At 43.0% G+C, this 24028-nt stretch overlaps 1 protein-coding gene across 1 annotated transcript in view; it reads right to left on the bottom strand.

Moving 5' to 3' along the window:
• Positions 1-15218, bottom strand: part of RGSL1 (regulator of G protein signaling like 1) — a 45386-nt gene extending 30168 nt beyond the window's left edge. Inside the window, exons 1-6 of the mRNA XM_087726300.1 lie at positions 15206-15218; positions 13966-14048; positions 12794-12868; positions 9529-9658; positions 4568-4729; positions 979-1961 (exon numbers count right to left, since the gene is read on the bottom strand). Coding sequence (XP_087582426.1) covers positions 979-1961; positions 4568-4729; positions 9529-9658; positions 12794-12868; positions 13966-14048; positions 15206-15218 — 1446 coding nt within the window. The remainder of the gene's footprint in view (positions 1-978; positions 1962-4567; positions 4730-9528; positions 9659-12793; positions 12869-13965; positions 14049-15205) is intronic.
• Between the last annotated feature and the right edge of the window lie 8810 nt (positions 15219-24028).

Raw genomic sequence — 24028 nt, 5'->3', positions numbered from 1 at the left:
GAATTCTGCAGAAAGTAAATGTTGCCGGAGCAACATTTACAAATGTGCCAGACCACATTTGTGCCATGTTTAGTTACAAGTGATGAAGCACCTTTTCTATCTGTGTGGCAAACTATAGGTATTGTGTGTTATCATAGCCCCGGGAGCTAGCAAAGTTGCTGAAAGATTAGGCTGCTTTCCTTAGGAAAAGGATGGAAATGCTTACTGTACGATTACTGTAATGCACTCTACATGGGGCTGCCCCTGAAGAGTGTTCGAAGAGTCCTATTCCATAAGAGCTTCTTGTGCTAAACGCAACTCAACGGACAGCTTTTTGTTTAGAGTAGCACATGGATGCTAACAGCTTGGAGACTTTACATGGGGCTGCCCCTGAAGAGTGTTCGAAGACTACAGTTGGTCCAGAATGCAGCCGCGTGAGTGATACTAGGTGTACCTAGATACACCCATGTTACACCCATCCTCCGCGAGCTGCACTGGCTCCCTATTGGTCTCCAAACGCACTTCAAGGTGCTAGTCATTACTTTTAAAGCCCTACATGGCTTAGGACCTGGCTACCTGAAAGACCGCCTCCTGCCACATACCTCCCAATGACCAATAAGATCTCACAGGTTGGGCCTCCTCCGGGTGCCGTCGGCCAGTCAATGCTGGCTGGCGGCCCCTCGGGGGAGGGCCTTCTCTGTAGCTGCGCCAGCCCTGTGGAACGATCTACCCGTAGAGATCCGGACCCTTAACACTCTCCCTACCTTCCGAAAAGCCACCAAAACCTGGCTTTTCCGGCAGGCCTGGGGCTGTTGATCAATGTCCAGCCCCACCTAGACAGAATGAATGGTGTGTAATTTTAATAATTGTATTTTTATTCTTAATTTTTTTTAAAAAATGTTTTTTATCTTGTCTTTGTAAGCCGCCCGGAGTCCTGCGGGATTGGGCGGCATACGAATTTTATTAAATTTCAAAAATTTCAAATGATGGTCTACCCACCTTACAGATTTCCTTCTGTGCTTTCAGGACCCATGGAATCACATGACCAGAAGGCAGGAGATTCTGCAAACTCTGGAGTGTTGTTAGTTTCAGAGGCAGATGCCAATTGTTGCTCTGTGTCAGATACAGCTCACAAATCCTTTCCCCCATCACGTGGCGCAGAAGGATGTTCCCTTCGCCAAGGGAGCACAACATCATGCGCAAGAAGTCCTCCAGGTCATGCCACAGGTCAAGGAGATGAACCTCTACCGCGTAGTTCCTCCGCAGCAAAAACTCCCTGAAGGGGCGTCCGGCGCATTTGTCAGCTGTGAGTACCCAAGGTAGGAAGTCTAAGCACGGGGGAGACTTGACGAGAGTCTTCAGAGCGAGCATGGAAGGGAACTGCACTACAGGAGTGGAGGAGGGCAACTTGTTGAAGGTGAACTTGTCGGGGAACTCATCTGAGACAGGGGAGGTGAAGAACTCGCTCGGACTGCTTCTGAAGTTCAACGATTCATCAAAAGACGTCACATCTTCAGAGTCCCACTTGAGTTCTTTGCGAGGAGGACTTGGACTTGAGAAGCTTTTTCTGGAGAAGGTCAGCTTCTTGGGACTACCTTTATGAAATTTGAGCTTCTGGCTGCGGCCATCTTTCTTTTTCCCTTTGTAAGAAACGCTCCTGCCTCTCATCTGATCCCAAAGCTCCCTTTTGTTTTTCAAACTGAAGTAGGATTTTGCGTCCAAGCTGCTTCCTCGGATGCTCATCGGAGCCAGAGGTAATAACTTCTGCCTCCTCAGGCTAAGGTGGAGCGAGGGGTCCTGATACTGCTTGAGTAGATGGAGACATTTGGGCTCCTCCTCCATGCTTAACTTGCAATGGTTGAAGAAGTTGGGGAGCCAGTAGCTTTCAATCTTGAACAGGGCTACTTTCTGCATCTTGTGTAGGATTTCCCTTCGAGTGTGGACGTGTTGCCCGTGAAAGGGAATCTTTTTCAGAAGGGATTCTGGGAAGAGGGGAACAAACCAGAAAAAGGGGACTCAGCGATTTCCTTGTTTACCAAGGGAGGAAAAGAGTTTACCTGAATTCTTTAATCTCATGTTGACTTGTAGATTTCTGATGTTTGGATCAGACCTAAGGAGGCCATAACTGAGCTGTTACTGCCTAGGCAAATCTTTCTGGGAATTGTCCGGCTGGGAATTTTGCAAGTTCAATTTCAGCATATTTGCAGGGGTGCCAATTTGAGGAAACTCAGATAATCCCAGCATTTTGCTGCAAGTGTTTTCTATGTTCTGATAGCTGAGTCTTCTTCTGTGAATTAAAATGTTAAGGAACGTTTCAAGCCTACACATGCACAGATTTGTAAAATGACTATATAGCAATAGCAGTTAGACTTATATACCGCTTCATAGGGCTTTCAGCCCTCTCTAAGCGGTTTACAGAGTCAGCATATCGCCCCCAACAACAATCCGGGTCCTCATTTTACCCACCTCGGAAGGATGGAAGGCTGAGTCAACCTTGAGCCGGTGAGATTTGAACAGCCAAACTGCAGAACTGCAATTAGCTGAAGTAGCCTGCAGTGCTGCATTTAACCACTGCGCCACCTCGGCTCTATGTCAAAATTATACTCAAATACCCCCCTTCTAGATTCTAATTGGCTGTTTCTTCATATGAAACATTTAACTAGCTAAAGGCCTAAGGGCTCCATTATCATATGTTAGTATAGTCATTATTATGTCAGGCCTGCAATTACATTCCTTTTAGAATTTTGGCCTGCCACACTTTCTCTTATTTCAATATGCTGTTTCATTAGTATAGTTGATGGGAGGGGGGAATAGAAAGGAGTAGGATTGTGGAATGTGTTATTGTTTTCATTCTTTACTAGAAGCCAAGGTCATCTTTTGTCTCCGTACTTTCACACCTGACCGGAAGCAGGTGGGTGTGGATGCCCGCGTGGAAGAAGAAGATTGGACCATGTGATGGATTGTGGATGTGGGGACAAGATCATGAACTTTTAACTGGGTGGGATTCTGATGTCATTTCCAGAATTGGGATTAACACAGATGTGCTAAGATGTCTGCTTTATTAAATTGGAACTTTAAGGATCGTTTTGCCTTGGACTCTGATGTAATTCTACATGATACTTGGAACGCTGACATTTTAACTTGGTTGGTTCTTTTGTGGTTTTAAGGCTTTTTCAACCCTTGTCTGTTTCATTGGTTTGTGGTTCAATATAGTATGTGAATTCAGAATATTGCTTCATATACATCCACTGACTGTTATTCTGGCTAGACCTAGTGAAGGTCATTGAGAGGAAATCCATTATATTGAATAGAATCTCAGTGTTGTGAGGCAGGTGTGTGTGTGTGTGTGTGCATGCACGTGCATGCGCAGGGGTTGCCCATGCAAAGAAAAGGGAAAGCAGATGGAGACCTAAAAGTCTTTGGAAGCCTGGGTTTCATCTTTGTAAGGAAGCAAGTTACTGACCTAGATAGATTTTGCTCCAGAAGGCTTTTCATATAACTTTCTTTGAAGGAAGCATAGTCAGCACATGACCTGACAAATGCGCGCCTGACAACAGTGTGCCGACAAAACCGCGTCGATAAAACTGCGACGTCGATAGCGCGCCCACAAAGGCGTGCTGACAAAAGAGCACCGACAGAAGTGCCATTACGGTTAAGGTAAGGGTTAGGGTAAGGGTTAGCCAAGAGCCAAGGTGGCGCAGTGGTTAAATGCAGCACTGCAGGCTACTTCAGCTGACTGCAGTTCAGCAGTTCAGCTGTTCAAATCCCACCAGGCTCAAGGTTGACTCAGCCTTCCATCCTTCCGAGGTGGGTAAAATGAGGACCCGGATTGTTGGGGCCAATATGCTGACTCTGTAAACCGCTTAGAGAGGGCTGAAAGCCCTATGAAGCGGTATATAAGTCTAACTATTGCTATTGTAAGGGTAAGGTTCAGGGTTAGGTTCAGGGTTAGGTTTAGGGTTAGATTTAGGGTTAGGTTCAGGGTTAGATTCAGAGTTAGGTTCAGGGTTAGGTTCAGGGTTAGGTTCAGGGTTAGGTTTAGGGTTAGATTTAGGGTTAGGTTCAGGGTTAGGTTCAGGGTTAGGTTTAGGATTAGGTTTAGGGTTAGGTTTAGGGTTAGGTTCAGGGTTTGGTTCAGGGTTAGATTCAGAGTTAGGTTCAGGGTTAGGTTCAGGGTTAGATTCAGAGTTAGGTTCAGGGTTAGGTTCAGGGTTAGGTTCAGGGTTAGGTTCAGGGTTAGGTTTAGGGTTAGGTTCAGGGTTAGGTTCAGGGTTAGATTCAGGGTTAGGATTAGGATTAGGTTTAGGGTTAGGTTTAGGTTTAGGTTTAGGTTCAGGGTTTGGTTCAGGGTTAGGTTCAGGGTTAGGTTTAGGGTTACCTTTAGAGTTAGGTTTAGAGCATGCTTCTGTCGGTGTGCTGTTGTCGGCGCACTTCTGTCCTAATTCTTCGGCGCGATTTCAAACTCGCGCTTTTGTCCCCGCGGTTTTGTCGGCGCGCTTTTGTTGAGCGCGCATTTGTCGGTGAACCTAGCCAGCATGGTATGTAGCTAGAAAACGACAATTCTGACTGTGAGATATGTGTCACTTACCAACAGTTGTGTTACAGAGGGTGACCACTGTAGACCCTTCCTGCAAGTGGGTGGCCATTAGGATCTGGATCAGGGACACGTAGAGATCTTGCTGGGATTCATCTGTTTCATCAATCCCGAGTATCCTTTCTGCAGCAAGCCAGAATTTGGTGAGTTCCTCTCCTGTAGAAGTTAGAGCATTGATTTTTGCCACATCTGTAGTCCCCAACAATACTAGCAAAATAGTTCAAGTCAATGTTTCTTTCTTCGCTTTTTTGTTAAAAAAAATAATGGTTTACCTGTGGAAATTCTTGAACCTCCCCACTGATCTTAAGGAAAGATTCCCGCAATAAAGCCAACCTCTGAGGTTGTGGTATTGTGGACCTCTGGTATGAGAACATGGCCAGAGTTGCTGTATCAGTAACATGGGTGGGATAGAAATTCAATGAATGAATGAATGAATGAATGAATGAATGAATGAATGAATGAATGAATGAAGGAAGGAAGGAAGGAAGGAAGGAAGGAAGGAAGGAATGACATCAATGTTCCCTCTAATTTTTTTTCAGTGTGAGCGGAAAAGTATAGTGTTTGAGCAGCACATTTTCATGCCTGAGCACCTTAATTTTTTTCACAGATGTCACCTAAGACAACAACGAAATCAGTGTTATTTGAAACTCAAAGTTATGTTTATTCAAGGTACCCGCTTAATTAAAAGTGTTGTGACGCTGTGCGGTGACGCTGCCGCCCAGGCTGAGAGCTGCCGCTGAAACAAGTTTGGGGAGGTCCTTTGCGGGCGGCCAGTTCTAGCCGCCTGCAAAGGACTTCCCCAGGTTTGCTTTGAAAGAAATCTCTGCGCGGCAGTTAGAAACCTCTGCGTGGGGGTTTCTTGCCATGTGCGCGGCCGCGCAGCCGCGCACCTTAGAGGGAACAGTGAATGACATATATAGTATTTCTGTTGTCTAGTCTGAGAACTTAAATAATAAAAAAGATTCATGGGTAAAGAAACCAGGTTAGAAACGAGAAGATCTGGGTGACTTTTGGTCAGTTACTCTCTCTCAGTCTAGAATGAATGTAATGGCAAGTCACTTCTGATTCCAAGCACACGTAGGATGGCACTTGTGGATTTGATATTAACTAAGTAATTGCCTATCAAGAGGAGGGTCTGTAAAAGTGCTCCTATTAAGGGCACTTTGCAGTCTAGCAAGAAATATAACAAAATTTGATGTTGTTATAAAGAAAGACCTAATGCTGGCCTTAAGAGTAGTGGGGCTAATATGAAAGCATTCTCATGGGGTGCAGTCCCACGCTGCTTTTTTCTCCTCCAGGAGAAAGGAAATGAATAGTTAAAATCACCCTAAAGAAAGCTGATGGGCTGCTGTCTGTGCAAATCAGGGGTGGGTTCCTGCCAGTTCTAACCTCTTCTATAGAAGAGGTTCCACAAATCTACAGTGCCGTTTAGAACCGGTTCCAGCTCCCTCCCCCCTCCCCATCCGCACATCATCAAGATGAAGAGCGAGAGGAGGAATTCTGGGAGTTGAAGTCCACAAGTCTTAAAGCTGTCAAGTTTGAACACCCCTGGAGTTTTTTTCTAAAGGGTTAGGGGTGCAAGGGCCTTCTTTTCTTTTACATTTGTGTTTCCAATGCATAGAATTTAGGACAGTATGGCTGTATGAAGTATGAAGTTTTTCTAAAAAGGGACAAGGCGGGAACTCCTGTTCAGATCAGGGAAGGTGTATTCATCCTAGCTCTGTAGCCAGCCCACTACATTTCAAACAGTCAAAGATTGGAACCAGGGACCTCTTCCTATTCTTCATTCTTTGAGCCGAGGTGGCGCAGTGGTTAGGGTGCAGTACTGCAGGCCACTTCAGCTGACTGCTATCTGCAGTTCAGCGGTTCTAATCTCACCGGCTCAGGGTTGACTCAGCCTTCCATCCTTCCGAGGTGGGTGAAATGAGGACCCAGACTCTGGGGGCGATTTGCTGACTCTGTAAACCGCTTAGAGAGGGCTGAAAGCCCTATGAAGCGGTATATAAGTCTAACTGCTATTGCTATTTGAGCTATGGTTCTCCATTGATCTGGGAGAGGAATCGTTCAACTCCCCATAGCCCCGTTTCTCTTGGAGTGGGATTTCTGGTGCTCCCTCGTCTACCTGCCATTCCTTGCATGAAGGACCGAAAACGCCACATGCCTCTACTGCCAGCAATGCACTTCTCAAGCAGCCACTGATCAGCCTTTTTCCACCGCAACATCTCCGCTGCAAATCAAAAACAAAGACAATGTCACCAGAGAACGTTTTTACAGGGGTGGAATGGGGTCCTGCTCAGTGGTGGGATTCAAATAATTTAACAACCGGTTCTCTGCCCTAATGACCATCTGGGTAGGTGGGGCTCGGTGGTCATGTGACTTGGTGGGCGGTGCCAACTCAAGGTCACTCAGGTTGATGGGCGCTTCACCTTAGCTGCGACAATGCAATAAGGGTTAACCGGAGAGGCAGTCTCTGTAAGGACGTCAATCAAGATTAGGCTAGAAACAACACTAGTGTAAGCTTTCCAAATACCATGTCAAATTAAATCAGAGTCGAAGCCAAAACTATGCTTAAAGTTCCAATTTAATAAAGCAGGCATGTTGGCATACAGCTATGCGATTCCGACTCTGGGAGTTACATCAGAATCCCACCCAGTTAAAAGTTCATGATCTTGTCCCCACACCCACAATCCATCACATGGTCCAATCTTCTTCTTCCATGCTGGCACCCATGCCCAGCTGCTTCCGTCCAGGTGTTCAGGTTTGGAAGACCAAAGATGACCTTGAGCTTCTAGGAAAGAATTTCTTATTTTGAAAACAACACATTCTACCCTTTGCTAAATCCCCCCCCCCCTAATAAGAGAGTGGCAGGCCAAAGATTCTTAAAGGAACCACTGCAGGCCTGACAACTAGAATGTTTCCTTCCTGCCTTCCTTACAGGATTAGCCCTGTAAAGTGGGGAAAAAGCAAAAGGAGATTTCTTCCAACAATTGGTTCTCTGAACTGCTTAGAAAGTTACCAACCGTTTCTCCCGAATAGGTGCGAGCCGGCTGAATCCCACCACTGGTCCTGCCCCATGGCTTAGAAATTACTTGTTTTTGTACGAAAAGTGACAAAACAGAGGGGAAAAAGAAGACAGGTCATCAACTGGGCTTGCTTTCTCTTTCCTACTGAGGGGAAGTCACCCCTCCTAGACGAATGAAATATTTTGAGAAATATTTAAAAAGGTAGGATATCATTGTCAGCATTCCAAATATCATGCAGAATTAAATCAGAGTCCAAGGCAAAACTATCCTTAAAGTTCCAATTTAATAAGACAGACATGTTGGCATTATGCTATGGAATCCCAATTCTGGAATTGACATCAGAATCCCACCCAGTTAAAATTTCATGATCTTGCCCCCACACCCACAATCCATCACATGGTCCAATCTTCTTCTTCCACGCTGGCATCCACACCCAGCTGCTTCCGGTCAGGTGTCAAAGTATGGAGACAAAGGATGACCTTGGCTTCTAGTAAGAATGAAAACAATACATTCCACAATCCCACTCCTTCTATTCCCCCCCCCCAATCGACTATACTAATGAAACAGCATAATGAAATAAGAGAAAGTGTGGCAGGCCAAAATTCTAAAAGGAATATAATTGCAGGGCTGACAATTATATTTACAATAAAAGAGAAATGGAAATCTTAAGGGAGACAGAAACTCAGTCCCAGCTCCCTGTCCCCAGCATATATTTGGTGCCTATTAAAAAGGCCTGCGCCAGCCTATCTACAAGACAAAAGATCTTCAGCTCCAGGGTGATGGGATTAAGACATGGACGTTCCAGGACATAGCAGGATTATCTAGCACCAGGGCTCACTGTATTGCAAAAATCACCTGGGGATATTGCATCACCCTCCAGGCTTCTACCAAACTTATCTCAGACAAACTCCTAGCCTGGGAGTCTGCCAATAGAATACATTTTCTGCACAGGAATCTCAAGGGCAAGGCCCAAGAGAGGGTATAAATAACCCTCCCTCTTTCTGTGCTCTTTCTGTGAAGGAGGAAGTCGAGCAGCTTATACGTGAACTTTGGGGAAGTAATGGGCCCTTTCCTTCAATCTATTGTCATTTCTCCAGAAATCTGCATCTCCTTGGCTTTGCAAATTTCCATTAGAAGTTCTTCCACCGGGACGGTTGAGGTAGTAGTGCTTGTAGGAGTAGTAATAACATTACTGCCCGAGACATCTCTGCCCTTGAGTACTTGTTGGAAAGTTTCTCTTTCGCCTGACAAATTCACAGGCGTTGACTATCCTGCATCTGTGCTCAAAAATAAGGTCCTCACTTCCCCAAAATTCCACCTTCACACCAGTGGTGGGTTTCAAAAATTGTTTGAACCTACTCGGTGGGTGTGGACTCCTTTGTGGGAGTGGCTTGCCACCCATGTGACCGGATGGGAGTGGCTTGCCGCCCATGTGACCGGATATGAAGATGCCGACGACACTTGTCAGAACCACCTTAAATTACCTCACACACAGCACTGGCATGCATAAGAATAGGATGTAAACTTGTTTTTTGAAAGGCATCTTTGGTTTGCGTTAAAACAACTTCAACACTCGCAACGTTCTGATTGCACCACAAACGCAGTAGTCATCCTTACCTTTCACAGAGGCACTGAGTTTTATAAATACAAGCATGATAGTGTTGGATAATCCTATCCAAGGACCAGTGGTGGGTTTCAAAAAATGTTTGGAACCTCTTCTGTAGGTGTGGCCTGCTTTCCGGGTCCACTGGTGGAACCTCTTCTAACCGGTTCGGTAGATTTGACGAACCGGTTCTACCGAATAGGTGCGAACTGGTAGGAACCCACCTCTGCTTCTCACACACACACACACACACACACACACACACACACACACGTCCACACCCCATGTCCTGTCTATGTTAACTTAATACATTTAGCTTCAACTCTCACCTGCCTCTGGAGAGCGAATGAAACTGACAAGCTCCTCACAGAGAACGTAGTGAAGAAACAGGTTTGTTTTGCAGAAGAAAGGCAGCCGATGCTTCTCCATCCAATTCAACAAGCCTTTGTGCTTTGATACCTGTAGGAGCCCCCAAAAGATCAATGAAACTTTTTTAAAAAAATAATCTGCATGAGCCAAAGATCAACGCAAGAAAAGAATCGCCATTCTGAAATGCAAGGAACCTTAGAGAACGTATGGCTTCTTTTCTAGAGGAAAGGTGACCATGTGTGAGTGATTCTGTCGCAAGAAAGGATTAACCATGACTTAAAATTGCTTTGTAGCTGTGTGCTGCCCCAGCAGTATATAGCTAGTGTAGGAATTAAGAACTGTCTCCTTTAAGAAACTACCTCATGGGAAATGCAGGCAAAGACTGTCTTATGGGAAACGTAGTTCCATGACATGAGCCAAGGTGGCGCAGTGGTTAAATGCAGCACTGCAGGCTACTGCTAGATCAGCAGGTCAGCGGTTCAAATCTCACCGGCTCAGGGTTGACTCAGCCTTCCATCCTTCCGAGGTGGGTAAAATGAGGACCCAGATTGTTGGGGGCAATATGCTGACTCTCTGTAAACCGCTTAGAGAGGCCTGAAAGGCCTATGAAGCGGTATATAAGTCTACTGCTTTTGCTATTGCTATTGACATGTGATCACATCTCTGTTTATGATTGGCCACCGGGGCGTCTTGCCCACATGCGAAGTTTTTTAGCCGGTTAGTTCAATTGCCTTTGTGAACGGGAATAGTAGCTTTCTACATCTCCACTCAGCATGGGGATAAAATCATCATCTTTTTACACTACGTGATGGGACAGATCATGGAAAGTCAGAAGAATCTTAACACTGAACTGTAAGTTTTGCTATTAAGGATGCCTGATAATAAATGTGGTCTGAAAGATATTCCTAAGCGTGGAGGGGATCGGCCCCCTCCAGATAACCATCTGCCTGGCTCGTCTGGTGGCTGGTCTTTCGCAAGGGCTCCTCTTTTGGGAAAATCAGGGGCTCAGTCTTAAGAATCTGGATATTTTCCTCTCTTCACAAGGAGCCAAACGCTCGGGCAGCCATCTTCCATCTCGCACATGCACACCTATGGAACGATCTACCCATAGAGATCCGGACCCTTACCACTCTCCCAGCCTTCCGTAAGCCACCAAGACCTGGCTGTTCTGGCAGGCCTGGGGCTGTTGATCAATATCCAGCCCCACTTTGACAGAATGGATGGTGTGGAATTTTAATAATTGTATCTTTATTGTAATTTTTAAATTCTTCTTTTTATCTTGCCTGTAAGCCGCCCAGAGTCCCAAGGGAGTGGGTTGCATACAAATGTCAATAAATTGAAAATTGAAATTGAAATTGAGTTAACTGGCTGCCCGAGCAGAACCTCATTGCCCAGGGCAGAACAAGCTGAGATTAAGCATAGCTATTGCATGGAACCAGTATCTTGTGGTTGCCATGGCAATGGCACAAAATTTGGCCACCATTCTGGAGACTTCCCAATGCTGATGACGTAGAAGTCAAAAAATACTGGACCTGAATGTACTCTAAGTACAGAAGAATATAGCAGGAGTAAAGAGTGTGAATTAAGAAATGAAAGAAGGGAAATAAGTATATTGTGAGCCCGCAGAGTTAAGGGAAAGGAAAAGGAGAAATAAATCTGAAGCTGTAGAATGAGTGACAAAAAAACTGGGACAAGTAGACAAATTTGTGCACCTTACTAGATTGTTTACTGAATATGGGGATAGGTGAACTAAATTTAATCAATCTTATTTTCTTTTCTCTTATCTGCCCCTTTTATTTCCTTTAGTTTACTGCTAGAGCAGTGGTTCTCAAACTTGGCAACTTTAAGACTTGTGGACTTCAACTCCCAGAATTCTCCAGCCAGCTCTTCTATAGAAGAGGTTCCACAAATCTACAGTGCCGTTTAGAACCGGTTCCAGATCCCTCCCCCCACCCGTCCGCACATCATCAAAATGAAGAGCAAGAGGAGGAATTCTGGGAGTTGAAGTCCACAAGTCTTAAAGTTGCCAAGTTTGGGAACCATTGTGCTAGAGTAACCATTTTGATTCCTGGAGACTAAATGGTTTTCTGTCTCTGTAGCCATAAACCACAAGACAATGAACCCCTGAAATAATCTCACAAAACTGAAGAAGCTTCTTGGATGCAAAGCAAAAGGTCTTCAAGGAAAACAAAGTCCAGTTGCCTTTCTGAAAAGCATCTTTAGGACCATCACACAATCACATTTGCCCCTAAAAAGAGAACATAAATAGATAGAATTTTGGACATTGTGTTAAAAAAAAACTAATTATCACATGCAAACTGTACTGGATTACACAAAGAAGGTATTGATATAAGGCATAGGTGTATGTGCCTACAAATTCCAAGATGCACCACAAAACATAACATACTTCAAAAACAATAACAGATAAGTATATTCTGATCAAGCATCTTCTTTCTGTCTTGATTTGTCCTGAGACATTTTTTAATATACTTTGGGCTTTCAAACATTCTTTGTACTTTAATCTTATGGAAAAGAATTACTAGTAATGACAATGATTAGACTACAAGCCTGTATTGAAGCTACATTTATGTTGTGGCCCAGCAGGAGCCGTTGGAGCTGCCACCAGACTCCGACAGCGAGGGGCCCTATGAGTCGGCTCTGGAGGATGTGGAGGACCCTGGACAGGGTTCCGACTCAGAGCAGGGTGCAGAGAGGCTGGTTGGCCACCAGGAGGCGCCTGAGCCTTGTACCAGTGGGGAGGAGACAAGGGAGTGTGATCCGGACATCAGCAGTGGGGAGGAGCCAACAGAGTTGTTCCTAGATGCCCGGCACCGGAGAGCTAATAGGCAAAAAGAACAGTTGCGCAGTTACAGGAGGTAATTGCACTCAGCTGGTGGTAATTAGGCTCCTCTCCAGACTATAAAAGGAATGCTTGTGCACACGCCCCTTTTGCAGAAGTCAATGCATTAACTAATGTTGGAGAACTGTGGGGATAGCTTGGCAGGCTGGATTGCTGCTAAGGCTTGTCTGTGCTGGATTGCTGCCAAGGACCTGTCTGTCTGTGAATAAATTCTGTAAAGTATCTTTGGCTCGGAGTGCTTTGGTGTGGGCCAAGGGGGGGTCAGAACACATTTAATATGCTATATTTCCCAGATTTGGAATAAATCAATGATGTCCATCCTCCAGTGCATAATTTTACAAAATTATGCACTGAAAATATCATACCTGGTTGCATGGTAATTCTGGCCACAGGTACCACTGACGCGTTCTGCTAATGAAAAGAGGGGTCTGGCCGAACACCTGCAGAGAGAGATGAAGCAGAGGGGAGATAAACCAGATTCACACATCTTGCTATGCCTAACCAGTCATATTACGGCTTAGCATAGTGCAGGAAACCAGCTGTATACTGACAAGGCTTCCTTAGCAAGGCTTCCTTCCTGAGAGCCGAGGTGGCGCAGTGGGTAGAGTGCAGTACTGCAGGCCACTTCAGTTGACTGCTAGTTCAGCAGTTCAGCGGTTCAAATCTCACCAGCTCAGGGTTGACTCAGCCTTCCATCCTTCCGAGGTGGGTGAAATGAGGACCCAGACTGTGGGGGCGATATGCTGACTCTGTAAACCGCTTAGAGAGGGCTGAAAGCCCTATGAAGCGGTATATAAGTCGAACTGCTATTGCTATTAGCAAAGCTACTATTTAGGCTCAGATATTGGTAGGCTGTACCTCCCTTCATCACAATTACTTGGTATATTGGCTAATGCTGAGGCAACCTTGTTGTGGCCCAGCAGGAGCCGTTGGAGCTGCCACCAGACTCCGACAGCGAGGGGCCCTATGAGTCGGCCCTGGAGGATGTGGAGGACTCTGGACAGGGTTCCGACTCTGAGCAGGGTGCAGAGAGGCTGGTTGGCCACCAGGAGGCGCCTGAGCCTTGGACCAGTGGGGAGGAGACAAGGGAGAGTGATCCAGAAACCAGCAGTGAATTGTTCCTGGATGCACACCATCAAAGAGCTACTTGGCGTCAAGAACAATTACGTAATTACAGGAGGTAATTACACTCAGCTGGTGGTCATTAGGCTCCTCTCCAGACTATAAAAAGACTGCTTGTGACACGCCCCTTTGCAGAAGTCAACGCATTGACTAAAGAGAATGTAACTAACTTGGCAGGCTGGATTGCTGCCAAGGTTTGTCGGACTTGCTGCCAAGGTCCTTATCTGTTTGTTTGCTTGGCTTTCAGCCATTAAGATTCTGGTCTTGTTATTAAAGGACATTCTAATTAAGCTTGTCTCGGCTTCCGTTACTGGACGGAGGAGGGGGTCAGAACAGTGCTATAAGCCAACATGACAGATTTTTGATAACTGGTTCATATACAGAAAACGATTCTTGACTCAAGAGGGAAACTTACAGGAAGATTCAGGAATGTGTTGAAGAAGTCTGTAAATATTTCATCTTTTAGCAGAACGGACAAACGCTTGCTGGCAATCAACTCTGAAAAGAGGAAAAGCAATTATGACCTCAATGAGCAGAAAATGTGAACTGGGGCTGATATATGATCATCCCTGGGAAATTTGCTTCCATATTCCCACAAAGAAACTAGACTACCCCACTAAGCCTATATGCTCAATTTTCAAAGATGGTACTTGAGAGACCGCCTACTGCCAATTACCTCCACTAGGCCAATAAGATCCCACAGATTAGGCCTCCTCCGAATCCCATCAGCCGGTCAATGTCGACTGGCAACTACCCGGAGGAGAGCCTTCTCGGTGGCTGCTCCAACCCTATGGAACGAACTCCCCGTGGAGATTCGAACCCTCACCACCCTCCAGACCTTCCGCGTAGCCCTTAAAACCTGGCTGTCCCGACAGGCCTGGGGCTAAAGACTTCAACCCCACCCGAATAGTATGACTGTTGTGCTTTTTAACGATGTATTGTCTTCATGTGTATAACTTGTTTTGTACCTCCCTCCCCCTGAATTGTGAGCCGCCCTGAGTCCCCTCAGGGAAAAGGGCAGCATACAAATAAAGTTAAATCCAAATCCAAATGTTGCAGGGCCTCAACTAATTTTATTGTTGTGGCAATTCACTCCTCAGAAATACACCCTTGGAAGATGCCAGTAGAATGTCCATCTCATCTGGAACTTATGAAGTGGTAAAAACTCTATGTTCTGTCTGTTCTTTAAGGCAAGGCAGATCAGGAAAAAGATTGCACAAGATTAACTGGAGCTATGGTCTATTGTTACAGTGTATAGTAACACACATTTGTCGCCTGCACTTTTTTTGTGTAACAATCTTTTTTGCCTCGTTTCGGCAAGGTCATCTCTGTGGCTCTTTTTGTGTTCAGAATAAGACTATACTCTCCAGCCTTCATTGCATAGGAATATATAGGCAGTAGTGGGTAAGATAAATTGATACAGGTCTTTTGCAAATAACCGATAAGAGGTTAATTAGGGAAGTACAGCTGTACCCTTCTTGGGGAGAGGGGTCATTAATTGGCAAGACTGACACATCTTGAGCTGTGGGAACCATCCCTGATTCCAAATCTTTGCAAATTGTTGAGAATCAAGAGACAGAGAGGTTGATTTCTATTGCCACTTAGGGATTCTTTGCAGAAAGATGGAACAGGAATATGAAGGGCAGACAACTCACTAGCTGTATTCATGTTGAGCTTGTCCTGAAGAAGACTGCTCCCGACTGAGCATTCTGTTATGTTACAATGCATTAGATCTCTTGTTGTTCCAGCAGGTTCCACATTCCACCAGGACCCTTTCCTCCAATCAAGATCTCTCCAAATGTTTTCAGGTCATATCAATTCCACTTCAACAGTTTTCTTTTACACAGTTCCTCTTCTTACCTACCAGCCTTAATCCATCTCTTTGTGAAATCAGCTCCCTAGAGAGCTCCCAAGGGGATGGAAGAGGAGGAGATGATGCCCTACAGCTGAAAAATCTCATTTCAATAACTTACATTTTGTGTGGAGAACTTTCCACGCGGTTCACATTTATTTTTCATATTTGTATGTCCGCGCATCTCACCTAATGACTCTGGGGGGCATTCAATGGATGGGAGACCTGAATGTACAGGCTTCCTATGCAGGATGGGCTAGAGACATTGATCTTGTATGGATACATATAGTGAAATATGGGACTCATTCACACAGAATCCAGTAGGTTTAAAAAATAATAATAATTATATGCATGTATTAGAAATACTTATCTGCTTGAATAATAATTTATTAGATAATTGTTTATAGAGTTTTAGTTCCTCCCGACTCTAGGGGGCAGTGCTCATCAAAGCCGTTTCAAAACCAAAGAGCCAGAGCTGTCCGAAGACGTCTCCGTGATCATGTAGCTGGCATGACTAAACGCCGAAGGTGTTACCTTCCCACCAAAGGTGGTTCCTATTTTTCTACTTCTATTTTTACATGCTTTCGAACTGCTAGGTTGGCAGAAGCTGGGACAAGTAATGGGAACTCACTCCAGCATGCAGTGCTAGGGATTCAAACCACTGAACTGCCAACCTTTCTGATCAACAAGCTCAGTGCCTTAGCCACCGAGCCACCGATTTCTATTAAAAGCACTTATTTGTTTGTTTGTTTTCTTTTTTTACAATGCATATATTTTTATTTTTGTGGGTTTTTTCCCCATTTCTTTTTTGTCACCATTTTAAAGGCAATAAAAGACTAAATTAAATGTATAAAGTAATAAGGGGTGAAGACAGTAGTGGGTTTCAAAATTTTTTAGAACCTCTTCTGTAGGTGTAGGCCTGCTTTGTGGGAGGGGCTTGCTGGCCATGTGACTGGGTGGGAGTGGCTTGCTGGCCATGTAACTGGGTGGGAGTGGCTTGCCAGCCATGTGACTGGGTGGGAGGGGCTTGCTGGCCATGTGACTGGGTGGGAATGGCTTGCCAGCCATGTGACTGAGTGGGAGTGGCTTGGCGCTTAGCAATCAAAATGTTGGCTCAGAAATTCTGGCATTTGAAGCACGCAAGCTGTCAAATTACAAGACCCTTGCACCCCTAACCCTTTAGAAAAAAAAAACCCAGGGGTGTTCAAACTTGACAGCTTTAAGACTTGTGGACTTCAACTCCCAGAATTCCTCCTCTCACTCTTCATCTTGAGGATGTGCGGATGGAGAGGGGGGAGGGAGGTGGAACCGGTTCTAAATGGCACTGTAGATTTGTGGAACCTCTTCTATAGAAGAGGTTAGAACTGGCAGGAATCCACCCCTGGGTGAAGGTGACAATATAATTGTTATGTCAGATGCAGCTTCTAGGGAAACACAGAGCAGACTCTTCAGGCAAGGAAAAGGATGGATAAAAATTCCATTGTCTTGAAGTGGCAGGAGAAAAAGTCCAGGAATTTAAACCCTGGGGCTGACCCATGTATGGGACTTGATTCCTGCAAGAGGCAGCCATGTCAAAGCAGAGAAGCTTCAGCAGTTGCCAAATGTGGGATTCGATTTCCAGAGACCTGGTGCTAGAGGGTTGCTTTTAATCTATGCAAAACAAAACTTTCTTTACCATTTGGTATTTACAAAGCAAAATCCATTGCTTCAAGATTTTCATTTTCCTTAACACAGAAGTGGGAAGTTTAATAATCCTTTAAGCCCCCAGAAGTTCAAGTGCCACCTTTTTCTTTGCAACTTATCAAATAAACCTTTCTTGCCGTTTATGATATAGGCAGCTCTTGGTTCAAGGGGGGATGGCTTTCTCAATTTCTGCACACAATCTATCATCTTGCATCAATTGTGCTCTCTCACCGCCAGTACTGAAGTGAAACCTCTGAGTCATAATGTATCCAACTTTAGTAATATTGAAAGAAAAAAAGCAACTTTGGTGCCAGAGAGATATCTAAACTTTCTATTTCTTCAGTTCTGCCAATATTTCTTGCCACGATAAGAGTGTTAAAAATATATTAGGCAGTTTGACATCATGAATAAGTCCCATTCTTGATAAACACCACAAAGAAACTAACACCCACCTTTTCCTTCCTGTGTGTGTGTTTGTGTGTGTGTGTTTAGATCACATTTCGCTGGGCCAAAACTGGAAGACCAACGAACTGTTTGGGCCCGTATGATAATGATGATTTCAGTATGTGTCTTTCAATAATTTCTGGTAATTCCACGGTTTAGTTTCATTTAAATACTCTTGTCACTCTTCTGCAAAGAAAGATCACAGTTCCTTTACCTCATTCCAATAGGCTTCCAAGAAATAATATAGGTAGGATCCAATTTCTAGAGTTCAGTTCAAGAATGGATTGTTCTTCTGTTATACACCACCCTACTCAAGCATGTATTTTTAAGTGAAATATTACGATTATTTATTGAACAGCCGTTTGCACAAAGAGAGAAATGGCTAAACAAAGAATATACAGTATTATAATGACAAACACAAAAAAATAGTATAAAAAGTAGAAGGCAATGACCAAAAATCTTAAAGTTGTTCTTCACAAATATTTATTTTATTTCTTTTAAAAAACACAAATATTTCATCATTCATCAATCATTAAAACATTGAAGTACAATTTTTTTTGTATGCCCCTCCCTCCCTCCACCCCCCAACCCCCTCCTCCTCCCCCCCCCACTTCCCAGAACCCGTACATGGTATGGATTTTTAACTAACACAGTCTAAAATCTATTGAGAAAAAAGAAATGAAGAAATTAATGACATTCTACATTGACCTTAGCTTCTTACTGAACTAACTTTTAACAGTTTAAATCATTTCTGATCTTAAGCATAGGCTAACTGGAATTTCTTAGTCCCGTATTTATTTTGTATATAGTCAATCCATTTTTTCCAGTCTCGTTTATATCTCTCGTTTGAGTGATCTTTAAGATATGCCGATATTTTAGCCATCTCAGCTAAATTTGTGACTTTCAATGTCCATTCTTGAGTTGTAGGCAAGTCTTCCTTCTTCCAGTATTGCGCCACCAACAGTCTTGCTGCCGTTATTAGGTGCAGAATCAAGTTAGTCTCTACCGCTGTAAAGTCAGTACTTATACCTAGTAAATCTTAAAGTTGTTCTTGATTGCTATATATTGTAAAAGTTAACAAAATCACACTGTTGCAACTGACATAATGAATGTCAATTCTAAGCATGATCAAAGTGTGATTCTTGCCTTTGGAAATTAAATCATTATAAGTTTTTTTCTAATATTTTTTCTAATAAAAAATTTGGGGAAGCTCAAAATATTGGAAATGCAAATTAATACACGGAACATATTACCATTTATGGTGGACCTGGGAGGAGGCTAAATTTTTTTTGGGAAAGGATCAAAAATTGGCTGGAGGCAATAACAGGGGTTAAAATAGAATGGAAACATGAAGTTTTTTTTATTAGGAATAATGTCTGCAAAATACAAAAAAGAAATCCAGTATTTAATACTACATATAATTACGGCGACAAGGATTGCCTTTGCCCAGAAATGGAAAAACAAATTAATTCCAAATGAAAATGAAATAATAAGAAAGGTTATGAACTCTGCAAAAATGGACAAACTAACTAAAGAAATCCAGGGAAAAGAAGAACCATAATTCTACCAGATATGGGATAAATGGTTTAGGTGGATGGAGGAAAGAAACAAGAATCAAAGAAGGAATACAACAAAACTCAAAAAATAATAATTATGAGTAAAATATGAGGGTTAAGAATGGTGAAATCCAAATGAAATACAATAGAAGGGGAAATAATATAAGGTGAGCTGTATCGATTGATGATTGCTATTATAAAGAACAGGAAGTTCCTGTTCGTATTGTATAAATGTGATGTACATCTAATTTGTGTGTGTGTGTGTATTTTACACGTTTGTTAATAACAGTAATTTAAAAAAAAATGGGGAAGCTTTTTGATCCACAAACCAATTGTTAAATTTTTAAGAAATTTCCAATGGTGAGCAATAATTGGTTTTGTTGCCAATAGCAAATAGGCAATCAGCTTTTTTATTTTGTATTGCATAAAAGGATATAATATATTGGGTTCTTGGAGCATTCAAATCTTTGGTTGTTAATAATACTAATTTCACTAAAAATATTGTGCCAGAAGGCTGTTATTTTATTACATGTCTACCACATATGGTAATGTCCCTTTTGTTACAGCCCCCATGAAAGTGATGGTTAAACTTTTTATCATTGCCTGCCAAAAGCGTGCACATGTGATAGCGCACGCACACACATGCCCACACCCTAATGCAATACATGTGTGAAACCCCCCACCCTGGCTCCCTGTGCATGCATCTGCGACCCCTCCCGTGCATGTGCATGTGACCCTCGATGCCTTGTTTTGGGCCTAGCAGATCTCCTTGAAGCCTCCTGGGACCGAAAATGGGCTGTGCGGGGTCATGCCCCCCTATGTGCTCCCCCCGCACATATACACCTGTTCTGACCCCCCTCGTTCCACACCAAAGCACACTCTGAGCCAAAGATAAGTTACGGCATTTAATTAACAGACAGACAGGTCTTTGGTAGCAAACCGGCACAGACAACCTTGGGCAGCAATAAACACAGATAAGGCTTGGCAGCAATCCAGCCTGCCAAGCTCACAATCATGTTCTCCAACATTAATTCCTGTGTTGACTTCTGCAAAAGGGGCGTGTGCACAAGCAGTCCTTTTATAGTCTGGAGAGGAGCCTAATGACCACCAGCTGAGTGCAATTACCTCCTGTACTTGCGTAATTGTTCCTGACGCCTATTAGCTCTTCAGTGCCGGGCATCCAGGAACAACTCACTGCTGGCGTCCGGCTCACTCTCCCTTGTCTCCTCCCCACTGGTCCAAGGCTCAGGTGCCTCCTGGTAGCCAACCAGCCTCTCTGCGCCCTGCTCGGAGTTGGAACCCTGCCCAGGGTCCTCCACATCCTCCAGAGCCTACTCATAGGGCCCCTCGCTGTCGGAATCTGGTGGCAGCTCCAACGGCTCCTGCTGGGCCACAACACATGCCCATCTCCTGCATGCCCTCCGCCCCCACAAATGTGTAACAGAGACATGAAAATCAGCTGGCCAGCACACATGTGCAATGAAGCTGACCTGGGGTGACAGCTCGTGTGCCTGCAGAGAGGTCTCTGAGAGCCCCCTGTGGCACTCATGCCATAGATTTGCCATCGTGGTCCTATGACATTTCGAAGTGATTTTATAGTATATAGAATAAAGTAGGAGTTAAGTGCCACTAATATAAAACTTGCAAAATATATAGTACTTTGGGTGCCAGCTTTAAGAATCTTGTCCATTTTGGGTAGTGGTATATTGCAAAAATAGTGATTACACAGAAATATAAATTCAAGGAAAGAGCTCATTTCGAGGATTATTCTCCTATTTCCTTTATTTCCCTATTAAAACTAAAGTTATGGTTGTGGAAATATTAGTTTACTCCTCCAATTATTTACAATGGATAAAATCTAAGAGTGAGGTACCAAAAATCACCTCAGGTGGGGGAGGAGATTATGATGCTACTTTGAATATGAATAATCTAATGATTCATTCGACGTTGCGGAGGAATTCAAAGTTTTTTTTCAGGAGACATAATTAATGAGTTTATCCCAGGTTATTTGTTAGACAATTCCTATTTTTGGAAGTGTAAACTTGACCTGAGGGAGTTCTCCATGGTGCTGACTCTCAGCTATCCCTAAGTGGAATTAGAATTTCAGTCTGGAAACAAATATCATTCTCTCTCATCTGTGTACTAAGATCAGGTCATAAATTGACAGGGTTTTCCTGCATTAGTCACGGTGTGTGTGTGTGTGTGTGTGTGTGTGTGAGAGAGAGAGAGAGAGAGAGAGAGAGACAGACAGACAGACAGACAGACAGAGACAGAGAGAGACAGAGAGAGAGAGAGAGATTTTCCTTTAATGATTAAGACTCAGTGTTCTCAGCTGGGTGTGATGTGAATTTTCCACACGCCTTTTTCACTTCATTTGGTCACATTCAGGCTTCCAGAGGGAGATTTTAAAAAAAGAGAGCATAGAGTCACATTAATGCAAACTAAGTTTCATGCATTAAGCAAAGATTTACAATTAATAACCCAATGTTGATCATCTGGACAAGTTGAAATATATTTTCTTCCCTGTGATTTTTGATCAGACATATTTAACGTAGACTTCTAGCCATTTCTTTTGTATCATACTTCGGTTTTTCCAATTGAATTCTGAATATGTCTAGAAGAAGAAGAAAAACACAAAAAAAATGGCAGGAGTCTTTCAGACAAAACTGAACTTGGTTTTACTTTTACATTTTCTACCTCTGAAAAATCAAAGCAAAACGTTTCTTTCTAAAATGACAAAGCATTCTTTGGTGCTTGAAGAATTCTTCCTCTGGTTCATTAATGAAATTCCAACGTTCACAACAGTCTATCTTCTGAATTGACTTCTTTTATTCATTTAATACTGTGTAATCTACATTAAAATGGCAACTTAAAATCTTATATCTATTGAATTCAAGGGGGATGGTGAATAATGAATATTCAGACGGGTGCATTACAGACTAAATTGATTTCTATAATTCACATTAATTTAAAACCTGACTTCTCTCTCTCTCTCTCCTTTATCAGTCACTTTATTTTGATAATTTTAAAAAAGAACCTCTTTAAGAATGTTATTCTAGTTTAAAGTTCTGAAGCTGATCATCTGGAGGTCATTTTTCCCCACCAGAGGTAAACTATATAAATAAGCATATAAACTCATAATATTGTCCCCTGATCTCTTACTTTAAGCCTGCAATTCCACAGCTCTTGGCACTCCTTCTGTTCCATTCCTTAATCCAAGATAAATCCTAATAGCTTATTTGAAGACTTTGTATTTATTTTTCTTTTTTTATTGAAAAGTTTTAATAAATTTTACAGATATTTCCTCTTCCCCTTCCCTCCCTCCTCCCCAACCCTGCCCCCCTCCAACCCTCCCTCCCCCCAACTTCCCAGAGCAAAATACAGGGTATAAACATTTAACAATGTATATACTAACATAAGCTAACTAACTGTAACATCCTACCTCCCTCTTGTACTTTAACTCCCCTTTTATTAAGCTAAATTTAGATAAATTGTAACATTCCTTGTTCATTCATAAGCTAATTGAAGTTCCTTAGTCCAATGCTTATTTTGAATGTAGTCAATCCATCTTCTCCATTCCAACTTGTATTTCTCATCTGAGTAGTCTTTCCAATATGATGAAATTTTAGCCATCTCTGCTAAGTTTACTACTTTTAACGCCCATTCTTGAATAATAAGCAGTTCTTCCTTCTTCCAGCAATCTTGTTGCTGTTGTCAAATTCAGAATCAAATTAGTCTCTATAACTATACAGTCTGTAATAGCAAGAACAACAGGAGTGAACTTTATCCTCTTTTTAAGAATATTTTAGATAATCCACCATATTTTTATCCAAAATGCTTTAGCTTTTTTACAAACCCACCATACATAATAATACATAGCATCAACACAATGACATCTCCAACATTTAAATTGTAAATTTGGATACATACAAGCTAACTTTTTGGGATCTAAATACCATCTATTAAACATCTTATAAGAACTCTCTATCAATTTTTAAGCTTGCATAAATTTTACATTTCTTACCCAAATCTTTCCATCATTATTAAACAAAGTTATCAATACCTTTCTACCATTCTTCCATATCTGCATCTTTTTTGAAATGTTGGTATCATTTGAAGAAGAAATAAAAACAAAACATTCATTTTTACTACTGTTATCCTTCCGAGCAAAGACTATTATAATTTCTCCCATTTGTTCATCTCTGTACTTATTTTTCCCAAGTGATTTTTCACTCAGTGTTATGAATTGCTAGTTACCTGATGGACATTCTTCATGAGTAATTGATTAGTCAATTCCATTATAGTTTTTGTCAGAAGAACCAAGGATGAAGGAAGTTAGAATGATAGCTTGATGTGCTGCAGTGCATTTATTGCCATTTTAGACTTGGAAAACTCTACTTGAAATATTAATGGACCTGGATATCTGAGAGACCGTCTCCTGCTGCACACCTCCAAACGGCCAATAAGAACTCACAGGCTAGGCCTCCTCCGGGTGCTGTCGACCGGACAATGCCGGTTGGCGTCCACTCGGGGGAGAGCCTTTTCTGTAGCTGCTCCGGCTCTGTAGAACGATCTGCCCGCAGAGATCCGGACCCTTCCCACTCTCGCGGCCTTCCAAAAAGCCACCAAAACCTGGCTGTTCCGGCAGGCCTGGGGTTGTTGATCTATAAATCAGGTCTAACCCCCAGCTAAGCCGAATGTATGTTGTGTTTTTAAACTGTTTTCATTTTCCTTCCCCTATCTGTTATTTTTATTTTATCTCGTATTTGTAAGCCGCCCGGAGTCCTCCAGGATTGGGCGGCATATAAGCTCATTAAATTACGAATTACAAATTAATGGGCTGAAAACTGAAATATTTCTAATGTATATAATAGGTGCCTAGGATCCTGCTTTATTGCTGCAAAAAATTTTATGTTTAGGCAGACTATGGCTTGGTTTCTATT

The sequence above is a fragment of the Thamnophis sirtalis genome, unplaced genomic scaffold (genome assembly GCF_051295495.1).
Source record: "Thamnophis sirtalis isolate CommonGarterSnake01/CBP01778 unplaced genomic scaffold, rThaSir2_p1.2 scaffold_12, whole genome shotgun sequence".
NCBI classification, from domain to species: Eukaryota; Metazoa; Chordata; class Lepidosauria; order Squamata; family Natricidae; genus Thamnophis; species Thamnophis sirtalis.
The sequence above is the reverse complement of the archived record's forward strand: the minus strand, read 5'-3'. Positions and strand labels throughout refer to the sequence as shown.